Source organism: Solea solea, chromosome 17, assembly GCF_958295425.1.
Source record: "Solea solea chromosome 17, fSolSol10.1, whole genome shotgun sequence".
NCBI classification, from domain to species: domain Eukaryota; kingdom Metazoa; phylum Chordata; class Actinopteri; order Pleuronectiformes; family Soleidae; genus Solea; species Solea solea.
This window is the reverse complement of record NC_081150.1, coordinates 16,285,127-16,299,645: the sequence shown is the minus strand read 5'-3', so window position 1 is coordinate 16,299,645 and position 14,519 is coordinate 16,285,127. Positions and strand designations below refer to the sequence as shown.

At 37.3% G+C, this 14,519-nt stretch overlaps 1 protein-coding gene across 6 annotated transcripts in view; it reads right to left on the bottom strand.

Moving 5' to 3' along the window:
* Nucleotides 1-14,519, bottom strand: part of lama2 (laminin, alpha 2) — a 192,011-nt gene that overhangs the window by 13,573 nt on the left and 163,919 nt on the right. For 3 of the 6 annotated variants that reach the window (XM_058613746.1, XM_058613749.1, XM_058613750.1), the window contains 15 exons: nucleotides 14,192-14,294; nucleotides 13,777-13,893; nucleotides 12,800-12,982; nucleotides 11,587-11,741; nucleotides 10,941-11,084; nucleotides 8,162-8,295; nucleotides 7,008-7,167; nucleotides 6,794-6,918; nucleotides 6,432-6,594; nucleotides 6,040-6,184; nucleotides 5,763-5,901; nucleotides 5,454-5,465; nucleotides 4,792-4,912; nucleotides 2,758-2,913; nucleotides 2,009-2,062 (listed from right to left, as the gene is read on the bottom strand). In XM_058613746.1, coding sequence (XP_058469729.1) covers nucleotides 2,009-2,062; nucleotides 2,758-2,913; nucleotides 4,792-4,912; nucleotides 5,454-5,465; nucleotides 5,763-5,901; nucleotides 6,040-6,184; nucleotides 6,432-6,594; nucleotides 6,794-6,918; nucleotides 7,008-7,167; nucleotides 8,162-8,295; nucleotides 10,941-11,084; nucleotides 11,587-11,741; nucleotides 12,800-12,982; nucleotides 13,777-13,893; nucleotides 14,192-14,294 — 1,911 coding nt within the window. The remainder of the gene's footprint in view (nucleotides 1-2,008; nucleotides 2,063-2,757; nucleotides 2,914-4,791; nucleotides 4,913-5,453; nucleotides 5,466-5,762; nucleotides 5,902-6,039; nucleotides 6,185-6,431; nucleotides 6,595-6,793; nucleotides 6,919-7,007; nucleotides 7,168-8,161; nucleotides 8,296-10,940; nucleotides 11,085-11,586; nucleotides 11,742-12,799; nucleotides 12,983-13,776; nucleotides 13,894-14,191; nucleotides 14,295-14,519) is intronic. The other 3 variants (XM_058613747.1, XM_058613751.1, XM_058613752.1) reach the window with 1 other exon arrangement.

The following is a 14,519-nucleotide window of genomic DNA, read 5'->3' as shown; positions in this document are numbered from 1 at the left end:
CTTCTGCTACCTTCAATATTCTGGTTTTAACGTTTATTCATGTATGATTACTCTTTGGTTCTAGGTTCCTCGACTGTCCCTGGCAACAAATTGTAAAAGTTGAATATATCCAGTTTTGTGAACACACTAAAGTACATCTTGTTGAGATATAATAACAGTAACTTAACATAAAAACTCTGGTTTCTCATTTTGGTCTACTGGTTTTAGTGATTTACATAGATTTTTTTTAAATATTCTGACTTCACTTTTCCTGATTTAAAAGGCTAAACCATTCCATTATTAAAATAATCAGCAGTGGAACTAATTGGTGATAAACCTGCAGCCATTATAAAACCCTTAATTGGCTGTTTTTTTCAGATTAGGTAACATCATAAAAGGTGAACCTCTTCAAATCAATGCTACAAATTGGTTATCTTCAAACATCAACTGTATATATATATATATATATATATATATATATATATATATATATATCTAAAGGCTTAAATCTCCACAATCTTTTTTGCTTGTTGAACTTATGCTTAGCGTTTCAAGCTCTTAAATCTCCTCGATAAAAGTACTGCAGCTACAGCAGCAATTAGCATTTCCTTTTATCTGGGCAGAGGCAGAAACTAGGTGCTTTTTACGGAGGATGTGGAGACTTTCAAACTCACGTCTTCTTAGAACTGCTCTCGGATCATTTATGTTCTCTATTTATGGAAATTTCTCCATAAAATCTGTTGTTTCCTTTCTCTTATCTTTTTATCTGCCCTTCTTTATCCTACTGTGCTCCATTATTTCGGCCTCCTTTATTCTGCAACATGCTTCTTCCTCTTTCCTCCCCCTTGTTTTAATTCACTATTCGGTCTCCTATCACACCGTCCCCATCTTTGCATTTTTACCCCTCTTCCCTCATTTCTCTTAAGCTGCTTTCTCTCCTCTACCCTTCCTTTCACCTCTAAACCTTCCTCTTCATCCCTCCATCCTTTTGTCTCCTGTCTCAGTTCCTCTGTCCCTCTCTGAAACATCCATTAGTCAGGGCCAAGTTGAGTTGATGGTGTTTTTAACCTCGCTTAACCTTTCTCCTCACACACATACGCACACACGTCCCGCCTGCCAGAATAGTTAGCAAAAATAGATCTATGTGCCCAACAACCAGTGATGATGGATAAGCTGGAGGTAACCTCTGTCCCCTCTTTCTCACACACATTCATGTACACACTCACATAAACATGACTCTACGGCAACATCTACATAGGCTTGAGCTACAGCTGGGTTAGAACATGCATGCACATATTTCTGAGGTAGACACTGTGCGACCTCGCACTTACTGCACCTCTTTACATTTTGAATAATCAAATGAATTTAAAAGTCAAGATCATAAAGTCACTTCCTCTGCATTCATTTGATTCCCAGTCAAAGACACACTAGTGAGAGTTGCTTTACATTTTTAACATGGACTAAAAAAGTGTTGTGAACGGCAAATGACACAATTTTAACTGTGATACAAATGTGATTAATCACGATTATCTAGCGACATTCTGCGATTAAGAAACAATTAATCTTTAGACAGCCCCGATTTCTTTATTGATCAGGATGAAGAATACCTCAAGAGTGTGTGTGTGTGTGTGCATGTGTGAGTGAGCAAGAGAGGGAGTTAGGGAGATTGTTTTTAGCTGTAAGAAAATCTAATCAGCCTAACTGCCAACAAAACTCAAATCTCATTAATATGCACTCATGGAAACTTCACTCACTTAGAAGAAAGGTGCTTGTGTGTGCGTGTGCTTTTACCTGTTTTTGGTATGGTCAGCTAAAAGCTAACTGCTATACTATTGATTAACAGCCACACGGTGTCTTTGTCTTGTGCATCTGTAAACCGTTAGAACCTAGTGTGTGTGTGTGTGTGCATGCATAAAAGACAATCCATTTAGTCCAGTCGCCAACAAATGCAAATCTCATTAATATGCACTCATGAAAATGTCAATCACTTAAAAAAGTGGGACAGTGCTTTGGTGTGAGATGAACCCACCTCTCCTGACTGCCTGCGTCTCCTCGTAGAGCTGAGGAAGTTTGTGTTACGAGCCTGTGGTGGAAAGATAAATCAAATCATTAATATAAAAAAGGACAAACAATTTATATTTAGAGATCCAATAGGTTCCCAAACATTTTTTAGAAAGGCACTGATACACGTAATTGTCTTCCATTTGCATGATAGGATATATTGAGGTAAAAGACTTTATTTAAAACATAATTTAGGATTTTCTGTTTGTTTAGTGTTGTTTTTTTAGTTAATGTGTGTGCGAAAAGACAGCAAATTAAAGGTTTGGAATGTTGCTAAGATTGTTGCTGGAATGTGTTAATCCCAAGATGTTCGGTTAGTTTTGTTTTTGTTTTGCAAGATCTTGATGTCGTCTCATCCTCTTCTGCAATTACGTAACATTTTAATAGAGTAAACAAACCCATTCCAAAAAAAATAGTATCTAAATTTATAAATTCAGTATATTGGAGGTTTGACAACCATGGCAAAAACTTTCTTGTAAAGGGAAGTTTATTTATCAACAACGCTGAGAAAAATGTTTTTATAAAATAATGACTTAATGTGTTTTGGTTAAACTAAGCAATTATTTTAATTACCATATTATTGTTATTGAAATTAATACTAAGCATATCTCCCCTCAAATCAAAGCTTGAAATTTAAAGTTTATCTGCGCTTTATAGTATGTAATTATATACTAAACTGAGTTCAACCTATAATAAATAAAATAGATGTAAGAAAACCTTTAGGCCGATTGGTGAGGCTCCGCCTACAGCGAGCAGTATGGTCCCGGTGTCTTCCAGAGTGCTGAATGACAGGCTGATCTCTGTGCCGACGGCCAACGAAAATCCACCCAGCTCCATGTATCCTGGCTTAGAGAAGCTGACCGTGTACAGGTTCTGTGAAACACAGAATAAAATAGCTTAAGTTTAAATATAATTTATCACACATCAATAAATAGATCAGGACTGCCCACAGTAGGGCAGTAAAAACTGATATGAAATGTAACAAAAGCACCTCACAATTTTTTTTTTCATTTTTGCCAGAAACATAAAGTAAAAATGTGTTATTTAATGATGTTAAAGCTAAATGAAACTTAAATTAAGGATCCTGGGATCCAATTACAATACAAAGGTGTTTTTCCTTGGCGCATGAAGTTTAAATTTTGGCCATCAAATAGAATAGAATAGATCAAATGTGATAAAAAAAAACTGTGAAAACTGTGAAAAAACATTGTGTTTTATATATAAAAATATCAAAATCATAATGATGATTTAGTCGAGTCAAGGTTTTTGCTCAAAAAGAGACAATGAGAGGAAAATAATGTTTTATTAAAAGTTCCAAAGTAGAAATACTTTCACTCACAGTGACACAAAGAGACTAATCTTTGAATCACTGCAGAGTGGTTGTTAAAGGACAATAGGACACAGAGAGACCTTCGCGTTACACGCACACGCTCAACCTTGAACCTGTATAATCCTTCACACAATCGTTATACAGTCAATAAGCATGGTGCACATTCGTATGCATGACTGGCAGGCGTGTATATAAATCATGACTGATGAATGGCTTGCGCTGCTTTGAAAAACACCTTTGTGAAAGTGTATGTATTTATGTTTATGAGGACACACGAGTGGAGCAAAAATAAAGAGAGAGTGTCTTGAATTTGTTCCACGTGTCTTCTTTAAGCTCTATTCAGCGTATGAGCATAGGCGCAAGAAATGCCTTTGTTGCATTTGTGATTTTTCAGCATCTCTTACCTACATTATTTAAATGGTACAACTCATTTGAGTATTCACCTAGTACCATCAACATCAACTTTATACTATACATAAAACTGGAAACATGTACAGTTCATACACAGTTGTATTTTTGAGAGTATACTTGACTTAAGCACACAATTTTATGGGCCTCTATCTCTACTTTGTATTTGGAACACACTCGAGAGCGTATGATTGTTGATACATTTGAAATCATTTTATACAATTCTTGAGAGCCTCACTATCATACTCTTCACTTGCATGTCTCCTCTTTATATCTCACTCTGATGGATAAGTCATACCTAAATCTAAATAGCAGCTCCTTGATCTCAGTCAATGCTAAGGTGAATGAAGGAACATTCAAGTAAAAATAGACTGTGCAGTTACTTCTGAACTTGTAAACTGTGGCCTGCACTTCACACACAGCTCTTTCCACAAATCCACTGAACACAAAAGATCAGATTTGGTACTGTGATGAAGTAGCAATAATTTCTTCTTTTTTTTTTTTTTTACAGAATCTGCTGAAGCTCAGAGCCAAAGGAACAAAGATTTGTGGACTTTATATCAGGATTGTGAAAATTAACACCATCAACATTTTAAGTGTGTGGGGGGAATTAAAAAGAAAAGACTTGTGATATTTGAAGTGTTAAGGGAGTGTGCTCATAAAAACAAAAGAAAAAATGTGTGTAAAAGAGGATGAGGAATAAAAGGATAGTGAACATTTTGTAGTGACTTTTAAATTAAATTTATTAAATTGAAAGACGACGGCAAAATTTGATCATCTAAAACATAAAGATTATCTAAAGATAACCTGGAGGCATCATGCTGCTATTATGCAGTAGATAGATGCTAAACTAAAGGCATTTTATGCCCTAATGACTCCATCAAAATATAGACTAGAAACATTGAATAGCAAACAGCACTGCATTGAGAATACAGTATAAAAATTAAGATGACATATCTACGTGATATAACGGATCATTAGATATAAAACTTTGATTACATTTTCACTCTTACCTCTACATTACATCCTTTAGTGACCCCAGTATAATCTGAACCGCTGAGGAGATTATACGGCGTTCTGGAGACCTCAATCTCCCGCAGACAGCCCGCATACCGCTTCAGAGTGACCTCTGACCTATTAGAAAAGATAAAATAATTTTAATAAAGCGTCCACATAGCTGGAGATACTGAATCAACTTCATGGGCTTGCTTGTCTCTCAGCTGTGTAGTATGTGCTGAATTACAGCAGCAGTGAAGCTATTGCATCACATATCCAGAAGCAGAGTGACGGCTACAAAAAGAATAATCTGAATATGGTGTTTGTCCATATTTATTCATTTAGGTTTATTATAATCATTTCATAGAATGTATGTTAAAGTAATGTCAAGATTTGTTTAGGAATTAATATCCAAGAGAAAAGAAAAAATGTCCATATGGCAGAGCCTTAAATTAAGTTTTATCTGGACAGGCAAACGTCAAATTCAGATTTGTAAGAAGACAGATTAAGTGCCTTTCTAGCCACCAGGTGGAAGAGCAGGAGCCTTCGCAGGCCAGCCAACAGACAAACAAAATGCATTCAGCGCGAGCTTTACAGTGTCATGAGCGAGTGGAGGCCTCATGCAGAGGGAGGTTTACTAGGCGCCTCATTATGACACTTATTTTTGTCATATATTTACCTGGCTGTCATGCTGTTAAGAAAAAACAAGACATTAAATCATTAGCACACTTCACTTAATAGTTTCATTTTAAGTATTCAGGGTTTTTTTTTTTGTAGTTGAAGCTGCTGATTGTTCTTGGTCAATAAAAATGTCAGCAACTTAATTAAATAATACTTAAGGGTCAAAATATGTTTCACATGAGGACATACCGCAAACCTAACTTAAAAACAAATTACACCAAAAAATAAACAAAACAAACAATGTCATGTGAATATCTCTTCTGTGTGAGGGTGTCTAATGAGGGCAAATGGGCATTAGTGTAAGTACCTGTAGTTCCCAATCGTGGGCAGCCCTCCAAAATAGATTTTCTGGTGTTCCTTGAGGTTCAGACCTGTAGCTGAACCCTGTGATGTGGCTACTATCTTCTCTTCAGCACTGCTGTTAATATCCACTATAGTCACAGTGGCTTTAAAAAAAAAAAAAAAACATTACAGACACATAAATACATAACAAAACGTGCATGAAAAATTATACATGTGGCGTTGCCCTTTGACATCCTTGTTTCAATAATTCATAACCCAACTATCTGATGATTTGTTCTGACCTTGTTTCTTGTTCCTCGACATGGTGAGGGATTTCCAGCTTCCGTCGTTGTGGCGGATAGATGATATGGCGCTGCCAACCCCTGACCCAAGGTCAAAGTTGACTTTCACCTTGCCCTCTGTCAGCGCGAGGGACATGAAGTCCTTCTGCACACAGTAAACAGTCAGGGAAACTGTAATTTGTGGTAATACCAGCAACAGCAATACCAGTTAAGTAATAACTACAAAAATCAACATAGCCTTAAGAGTAAATTGCCCTGTCCAAATTTTCTGACAATGTATATTAATTTATCCCAAAAAATTTTAGTCTTAAAGTATTGACTTGTACTTTCCCCCTGGGATCTTAATCCCACAATTACAGTTTAACAACCAACTTGCTTCTCTGCATACATACCATATCTTCAGTGGCCAGATACATGAGCAGGGCTTCAGAGGAGAAAGTGCGGAACTTAAAGGTGATGGTGGAAATATTGGGGTTCCACCTGGTGGGTCGTCCCACTGCGGCGTAGCCTTCACCGTCCAGCTGGACTATTCCCTCACTGTTGGAGCTCTGGGGGCTGTAAAAAAAAAAACAGGGCTTTTTTATTACTCGTTTGCTTTTCATCTTACCATCATATTTGAAATAATATATGACAAAGTAGCAGCAGGATTGGGTTTTCTAACACAACACCATATTATAGCTAAATGTATAGAATAATGATTATATACCATCTTTTCTTTACAGTGTATATCTAACAATAGTGTTGGCACACATACCTGACAGCACATCCTTTACAGTCTCCCTGTCTGTCTCTATAGTTCCACAGTCCAATGGGTTTACTATCCAGGAAGGTCTCCCCCATGCAGCCTGTGAATGTTGTTGTTCTCACTGCATCTGCTTTCTAAAAAAAAAAAAAATAAACAATAAAAAAAATCTACTGAGAGGTTTTTTTTTATGCTGTTACATACAAACACAGAGACGGAGAGATACCTTGACAGTACCGAGTATCCCTCCCACGAACAGGTAGGCGTTCTGGTCGACGTCCAGGATAGAGTAGGACGTGGGCGAGTTGGCACTCGCTGGGGTCGGCATCATACCAGCCATGGAGCCTTCCAGTGGATACACTGATATGGTACCGTTCAATCCATTACTGGGAACAGAGGGACGGGAGGAGGAGTGAGGTTGATGTTATTTTGTTTATGATTCTGCATTTCCTGGAAGACATTTACACTGACTCGAGAAGTTGGACGCACTTGGAATAAGCTCTAATTAAGTCTTGGTGATGATGAATGATAGAAACACAATGTGGAACCTCTGAGCTGTATGATGAGATTAATCTCCCACCTCGGAGTTTGTTTTTCGAAGCAAAGCAGGAGCAGCATTTCTGCTCCGTTTCTGCAGGGGAACATCTTTAAGACTGATAGCCTGTGCGATCCCAATGGAAAACACCACTGGGAAATCTCTGGGATGGAAATGCATGCTGCAGGTGTGATGTCTGCTTGGTCTGAATGGGTGTTGTGTTGGATGGTCTATAAAGCACCATGTCAGCCTTCACTGAGGGAAACTGGAACTGCTCGATTACCCTGTATCTACGTAATGATGTGCCATGGGCTGACAAGGCTGCAAACTCTTGATTTCCCATGTGAAGCAACATGTTTTCTTCAGCAATACGGAAGAGATGGATACAGATGATGTGACGTCCCATTGGTTGCTAGTTAGGTTTACGTTTATGCTTTTTAGATTAGGTTATAGTGAGAGCCGGGCAGACTAATCTAAACAACACTCCCTGAACAAAACTACACAAAAAGTATGCAACAATTCCTAAGAATGTAAACCTCTTATTCACATACAGTGCTGGAGAATATTGTAACTGTTCACAAACATTCTAAGCCCTGCTGTTGTAAAACCCTTGGGGGATATACACATGTATACAAAATTTATGTTAACACAGAAATGGTGTGTCTATTTCTCTTCCGTATTTTAAAATCAAAATATGAATAAAAAAGCACAAAAATCTGCCCAAAAGCTCAGCTTTCAAAAATGAGTGTGCATCGTACTGGAAGCACGTTTTAAGATTTTCCACACATACCTGATAGAACAAAATTTGCAATATATGTATGTGTACGCATGTGCACGTTTCTTACCGATATGCCTCTATTCTGTGCCAGTTCCCATCATGGATGGTGTGATGGGGATATTCGACCCTCCCCACACCTGAACCCATGTCCCAAAGGAAATTCACCTTCCCCTTACGCATCTCCAAGGCCAAGAAATCAACCTGAGATGGTGAGAAGACCAGAGTAAAAAAGCTTAATTCAACTGGAGGGAGACACAAATACAAGGACAGATAAGAACACATACTGTGGATGTAGTACTTTTTTATTAAGTTTTCCTTTATCTAGAAGTTTAGTCAAACATGCCTGTAAGGCAAGGAGTTCAGAATATGAGCACCACCAACAATCCACACAAAGCAAATGTTTCATCAAATTAATGTGCATTTTTAACAAATAATAATAAGTTTATAATAATACAGTGCTTTACAGCAACACACAATAACATGTTTAAAGATAAATACTTGAGCAATTGTGTAAGTTGATCATCTGAAAATGAACATGCTCAAAGTCAAGTAAATGAATATCAGGATTCCACAACGACATTTAAACTGTATTTTGCTGCACGTGATAGAGAATGATTCATTCTTGGCACAACCCCATAGTTATACAGCAACCCTGACCCTGACAGTGATTCAAAATGACACGATTGTCCAAAATCTCTCTTCAAAGCCTCACAGAGTGTGTATCACGGAGGGAATAGTAAAAGAGTTAACAGTAAAGTGATTTCACACCCAGCTCTGATTTATTCTGAGGGTACAAAGGCGGACATTTTCTCCATCTGTCTCTGTAAGTGGATTTTCACAGAATCTTGCTGTATTTTGATTAATGATCTTATTATTTATGTATGAGCCAAAAAAATTAATAAGAGAATTTTGGGCATATGCTCTCATCTTGATGCCGCCTCTGAAGTGTACACTCGTACAGGATTATTATTCAAATAGCATTATGCACAGTTAGAGATTATTAGGGAGTCACATCTGAAGACACAAATGACACACATACACAAACAGGTACGCACACTCCATCTCTCTTGTCTCTCCGGGGTAATGGTGATTATTCATGAGCACAGATCACAGGGCAGTATTGTTTTCATTCAACTCGCATTACACTCTATTAACGACCCACACATATTGCACGCGCACACACACACACACAGTCATTAAGTGTCTGAATGATTTGTTTAATATGGCAATAATTAATACTTCTTGACATGGACTCAGCGACGCCCCCAAAAACACCACACTGTTGGTTTAAGGTAGTGCTGCTAATCCAACGGCGTGTGTATACATGAATACTTGTGCGTGTCCTAAAAAGCAGCAGCAATTAACAACAAGTTTATGTTGCTATCTGCTTTAGCCTGATTTCCCCTGAGAAATCACAGCTTTGCTTCGTCTGACAGGGAAGTCTTGAACAGGCAGGCAGGCATGTGTGTGCGTGTCTCACTGACTGATACTCTAATTGTGTAGAATTCTGTTTGAATAGTAATGCCATGTGTGTAGCCTTGTGCTAGTATGTTAGTGGGGTAACTCACTACATTTGTGGGGACAACATGCTAAATTTCACAGGTTTGAATGGCTGTATGAGGGATTAGTTGTGGTTTTACAATAACCGTTGTATTAGTGCATGATGAGTACCTTCAATTATAGCATGACAAGAATATGTGTGTGTATACGTGTACTTGTATATATGACATCTTTCAGACCTTTTCTGGCATAATCACTGACCTTGTTGTGACCAGTAGTTCTCAAGGAGCCCAAAACATGGGACTAATATTGCAGAACCTTATTTTCCGAGGAGCTGGTTAAGTTTAGGACTACAATTTATATTGCATTAAGGTTAGACTTTAACTGGTTATAGTTAAGAAACGTATAGTTAAGTTAGTATAGTTATAGTCAAGAAAAGTATAACACTTTGTTTAGGCTGTCCAGATGAACATTATTCAATGAAGTGTCCTAAGACAAATAGAAGAACCTGTGTGTGTGTGTACACGTTGCCACTTTCAAGTGTGATGAATGCAACACAATATATAGCACTTCCATGTTATATTAAATGTGATTAATGCTTTAATATGAAATATTAAAAAAAAGGTAAACTGTCAACTGGGCTTGTCAGCAATAAGACCAGAGCCATATATACTGCACAGTTCTACTGTATTTTTCTGCAGCCCTGTAAAAGGCGTATTAGTCATCATAACACATTGAATAAATGTTAATATATAGCAATACATCATTATTATGATAAAAGTGCATGTTGCTGAAAATGTAGATGAGGAAAAAAACAACTCCAAATGATAGCTAAAGGTCTCATAATATACACAATAATCCACAGGTGAGAAAACCGTTTCATTTGCTTGTGTGGCTATTTATGAGTTCAAACTCACAACATGGTTTGTGAATAAGGCAAGAAAGAGGAGGATATCATATCAACAGGAACCTGTGTGATGCATCAACTTTTATTGAACATTACACATAAACTCTTAGGCTCTAGGCCAATGGTGTCTAATATCCATAAATTGGATTGAGCTGAAAAATATGTTGGTGTCATAAAATGTAGTTCAAGCCAGACAAAAAAAAAAGTTTCAAACTTATTTCAGGGTAAACACAGTAAACTTAAGGTGGCAGAGACCATTAACTGTGCTGTTATGGCTCGCTCTCCATTCATTTAGACATGAAATTGGTCCTACTATCCAAAATAACTGCCCAGAGTGTTTCTACCATCACTGACTTATCAACAAATCTGCAGAAAAACTTTCTGTTAGCCTTACAAACGGTATCTATCCATTCAAGCAATGACTAACTAGTGTACTTACATATTTGGCTGATCCCAGGTAGAAGAGGAGGTTATCAGGTGTTGTGGTTTTAACGTGAAGGATGATGGTGTTGTACCTGCCTTTCCTGATATCAGGGCGGTAACTACGGAGACAGTCACCACCTGATGACACCGACACTTTGATCTGGAAAAAAAAAAAAAATAAATAACATATTTGGAAACGACTTTCAAGTGTTTAGTATTTTAGCTTACATGTATCTTATATGCAGTAAAACACATTAAAAACCTTGTTTCAGGTCAGTCTGGAGTCTGTGCTGCCGACGTCTTTGCACCATCACAGATTTTAAAAGATTTAATACATTCTATCTGAAACTTTCACAAAGTTGCTACGACCTTTTTGAATTAATAATGTGGCAGAAGAACTACTGCATTTTAAAAGGCGCCCATTTTATTTAAACAAAAGACTACAGTAATTATTTTTAGAGAAATATTAAATATTTACTACCGCAAAAAAAAAATCGTACTTTACTTCATAAGAGGAAGCCTTAAATAAGGGGAAAGACACTTCTGAGAGAAGGGTTGTGATGAAAAAAATTAAAAAAGTAAAACACTGTCAAATTGTTATTGATGGTATGATTGTGACTCTTAAAATACGAGTCGAAAATCGAGTGCTAGTGACAGCTTACTGAGTTGGCTTGTTTCCTGGCTTGGTTGATCAGTTCCTTGATTTGCGAGATGTTTCGCTTCAAGTTGTCCTGCAGCTTTTTGATTGGCTGCAGCTTCTCCAGCAACCTATCAGCTTCGTCCTCTAAATCCTTCACTTTAGCTCCTGCAGCGTGGACTGAGAGCAGAGGGAGATAAAGTACAGCAGTGACACAGAACAGCACAGCAGTTGATACCATTAATGCTACACAGTATATTACAGCGGAGAGCGCAACGAGCGAGCGTGTGAAGAATGTGGAAAGGGTGACCAATAATAGCAGCTGGAAAGATCATTGACATTACTCAAAGGAGAAGAAATATGGAGGCAGAGAAGGATAGCTGGGCGAAGCCAATAAGAGACAAACCATTTATTAGTGCAGCTGAGCATTCAAAGAAAACATTTCCTTCACTATTTACGATTATAAAATTGTAAAGGCTTCATACTGGAAAAGATAGAAATTAAGATAAGGAATGAGATTAAAAAAAAAAGAAAAGACGTTCCATGCTTTGCAGTGTGCAGAGCTCTCATGCTCTAGCAGGGCAGAGCAGAACAGAGGCATTATTATTAGAAGCAATTACTGTTTACTAGATAGATATTAAACATGGTCGTTAAATTAATGGGTGGTGCTCCAATACTGTTGTTAAAAATCATATCATACTGGCACAAATTACTTCGCTGAAAATCAGATGTTAACTAATGTGAAATTGCAACTAAATCATGATTGTAAGGGTTCCGGCCTTTAAATACTCAGAAACATGTAGTAAGTATGTGGTAATTACAACATTGTATTGGTACACCACTGATAGTAAATAGAACTTATATTGAGGTGAGTGAAGTATACATACTGATGGCTGTAGGGATTGAAAAAAAGAGAGACAGAGAGAAGAAATGTCAGATTTGGGTTGAAGTTATGATAATTTTGAAATGTATGTGGTTCTGAGAAAAGACTCCAAAGAGTCTAGAAATTACAGTAAATCAGGCTATTGTTAGATTGAAAATTAGATTATGGATTGATTACAAGTAAAAACAATTAATAATAAACTTATTTTCATTACCATCTGTATTATAAATAGGGGTTCATTTAAAGAAATTCCTCTAAAAAACAAATAAGTAGGCTAACCAAATCTTTTTTTTCACAGGCTTATTTGTGTTACATCACATCATCTCATAACTGAGGAAAATTCAAAGCAGTTTACTGTTTTTCTCGGGGTCCTGGATCATCTGATTGGCTGCATTCACAGTGTCCTCCAGCTCACTGTAGTTCTGCTGTAAGCCACGGATTCGCAGATTCAAATCTCCAAGGCGCTCGAGGACATCTATGGCTGTGGCGTTAGCGTCCGCTGCAACAGCCTTTGTAGCGGCTAGCTTAGCTGCAGTATCTGTCAGAGAAAATAGTATTTATAAAAACATATATATTCAAATGACATACATTCATCAGAGGGACTGTCTTATTATACCAGGAGGGGCTTTGTGATGCCTAGTCGCTCTAATGATGTTATTAAAAATGAGAAATTGTTCAGTCAACATGATGGATGTTGTGTTTTAATAATACACATGGTGGAATTCGTCAGCATTACACTATTGTGTTACACATTAATGAAGGCTCTTAACCTGTGCAAATGTTAAATCTTTGTATTCAGAAAAGTATTCCATTAAATACAAATAACATTATATATCCATTAGGAAGTACATTTTTGTAAATGCCACAGCATTCATCTTTTAGAAGCTATATATCTTAATGACCTAAAATTAACAAAGAGGAAGTCACAGAGGTGGGTGTTAATTATAAGGCAATAAACAAGACCAAAAGACCTGACTTTAGGTCATGTTTCAATTATTGTATTTATTCAGAGTGAAATGTGAAACCAAATGTGTTGGATGTGTATGGATTATTACTATTAGTACTATGACTATGTAGTAATTACAGCACGCTTCACTTTCATATGCCTTGATTTTAACGCAGTCACTGTGGTTCAAACATCTCCAGAGATCTGCAGTGCATCTGTGTGTATCCGACAGAACAGATGTGTCAAGCCCAGTTTACCTGAGCAATTGACCTTTATGTGCACACTGATATTGATCCACTCGTTCTTTTATATATTTATTTTTTCTTTCCCATGCACACAAACACACAAACTCGCTCATACACACTTATGTAGTTGTGCAGTCTTACCACTGGGGATAGCACTGAGGGTTGCCATGGTTCCATTGACAGCTTTGAGCAGGTCTTTGGTTTTGTCTCTTGCTGCTTTAACTCTGCCCTTCAGCCCTGTGACACTGTCTGCATTCTCTGCACACACACACACATACACAAACACAATAAATGATGAGGATGGTCTGATTTGAAGGGGGCGCAACCTGCTAATAAAATCACGTCCCTAATTTCCCTGAAGGGGATGAGTGACAGAGAGTAGAGCATTGACAGGAGAAGATTGAAACTGACGGCTGCTTCAAATGAACAAAGAACTAAACATCAGTTCTATAACATTACTGAAATCCATTATTTCTCTAAAGCTCTTCTTTCAACAATTAGTCCCCTAACTATACCTCCATACTGTCTGTTGCATGACATAATATGTCCTGGTTACCTTTGACATCATTTTGCAGTTGTTTCGCTTGGTTGAGCAGTCTTTGACTCTTGTGAAGAGCACCTTGAGCTTCATCCTTCACTGGAACCTCTGTACCCAAAGCCTAAACACACAAACACACACACACACACACACACAGATAAATATATATGAATAAATTAAATGACATTAACATCTTTTTAAAAAAGGTGCAGTAATCTGCATACACTCTTTATGCAAGATCAAAGCATGACTGTTTTGCCTTGCTAAATGATATTCTAGGAAAGGCAGAAAGTTATATTTTATCACCTTAAACTAATTCTTTCTTTGAGTCTACAACTCATTTCAC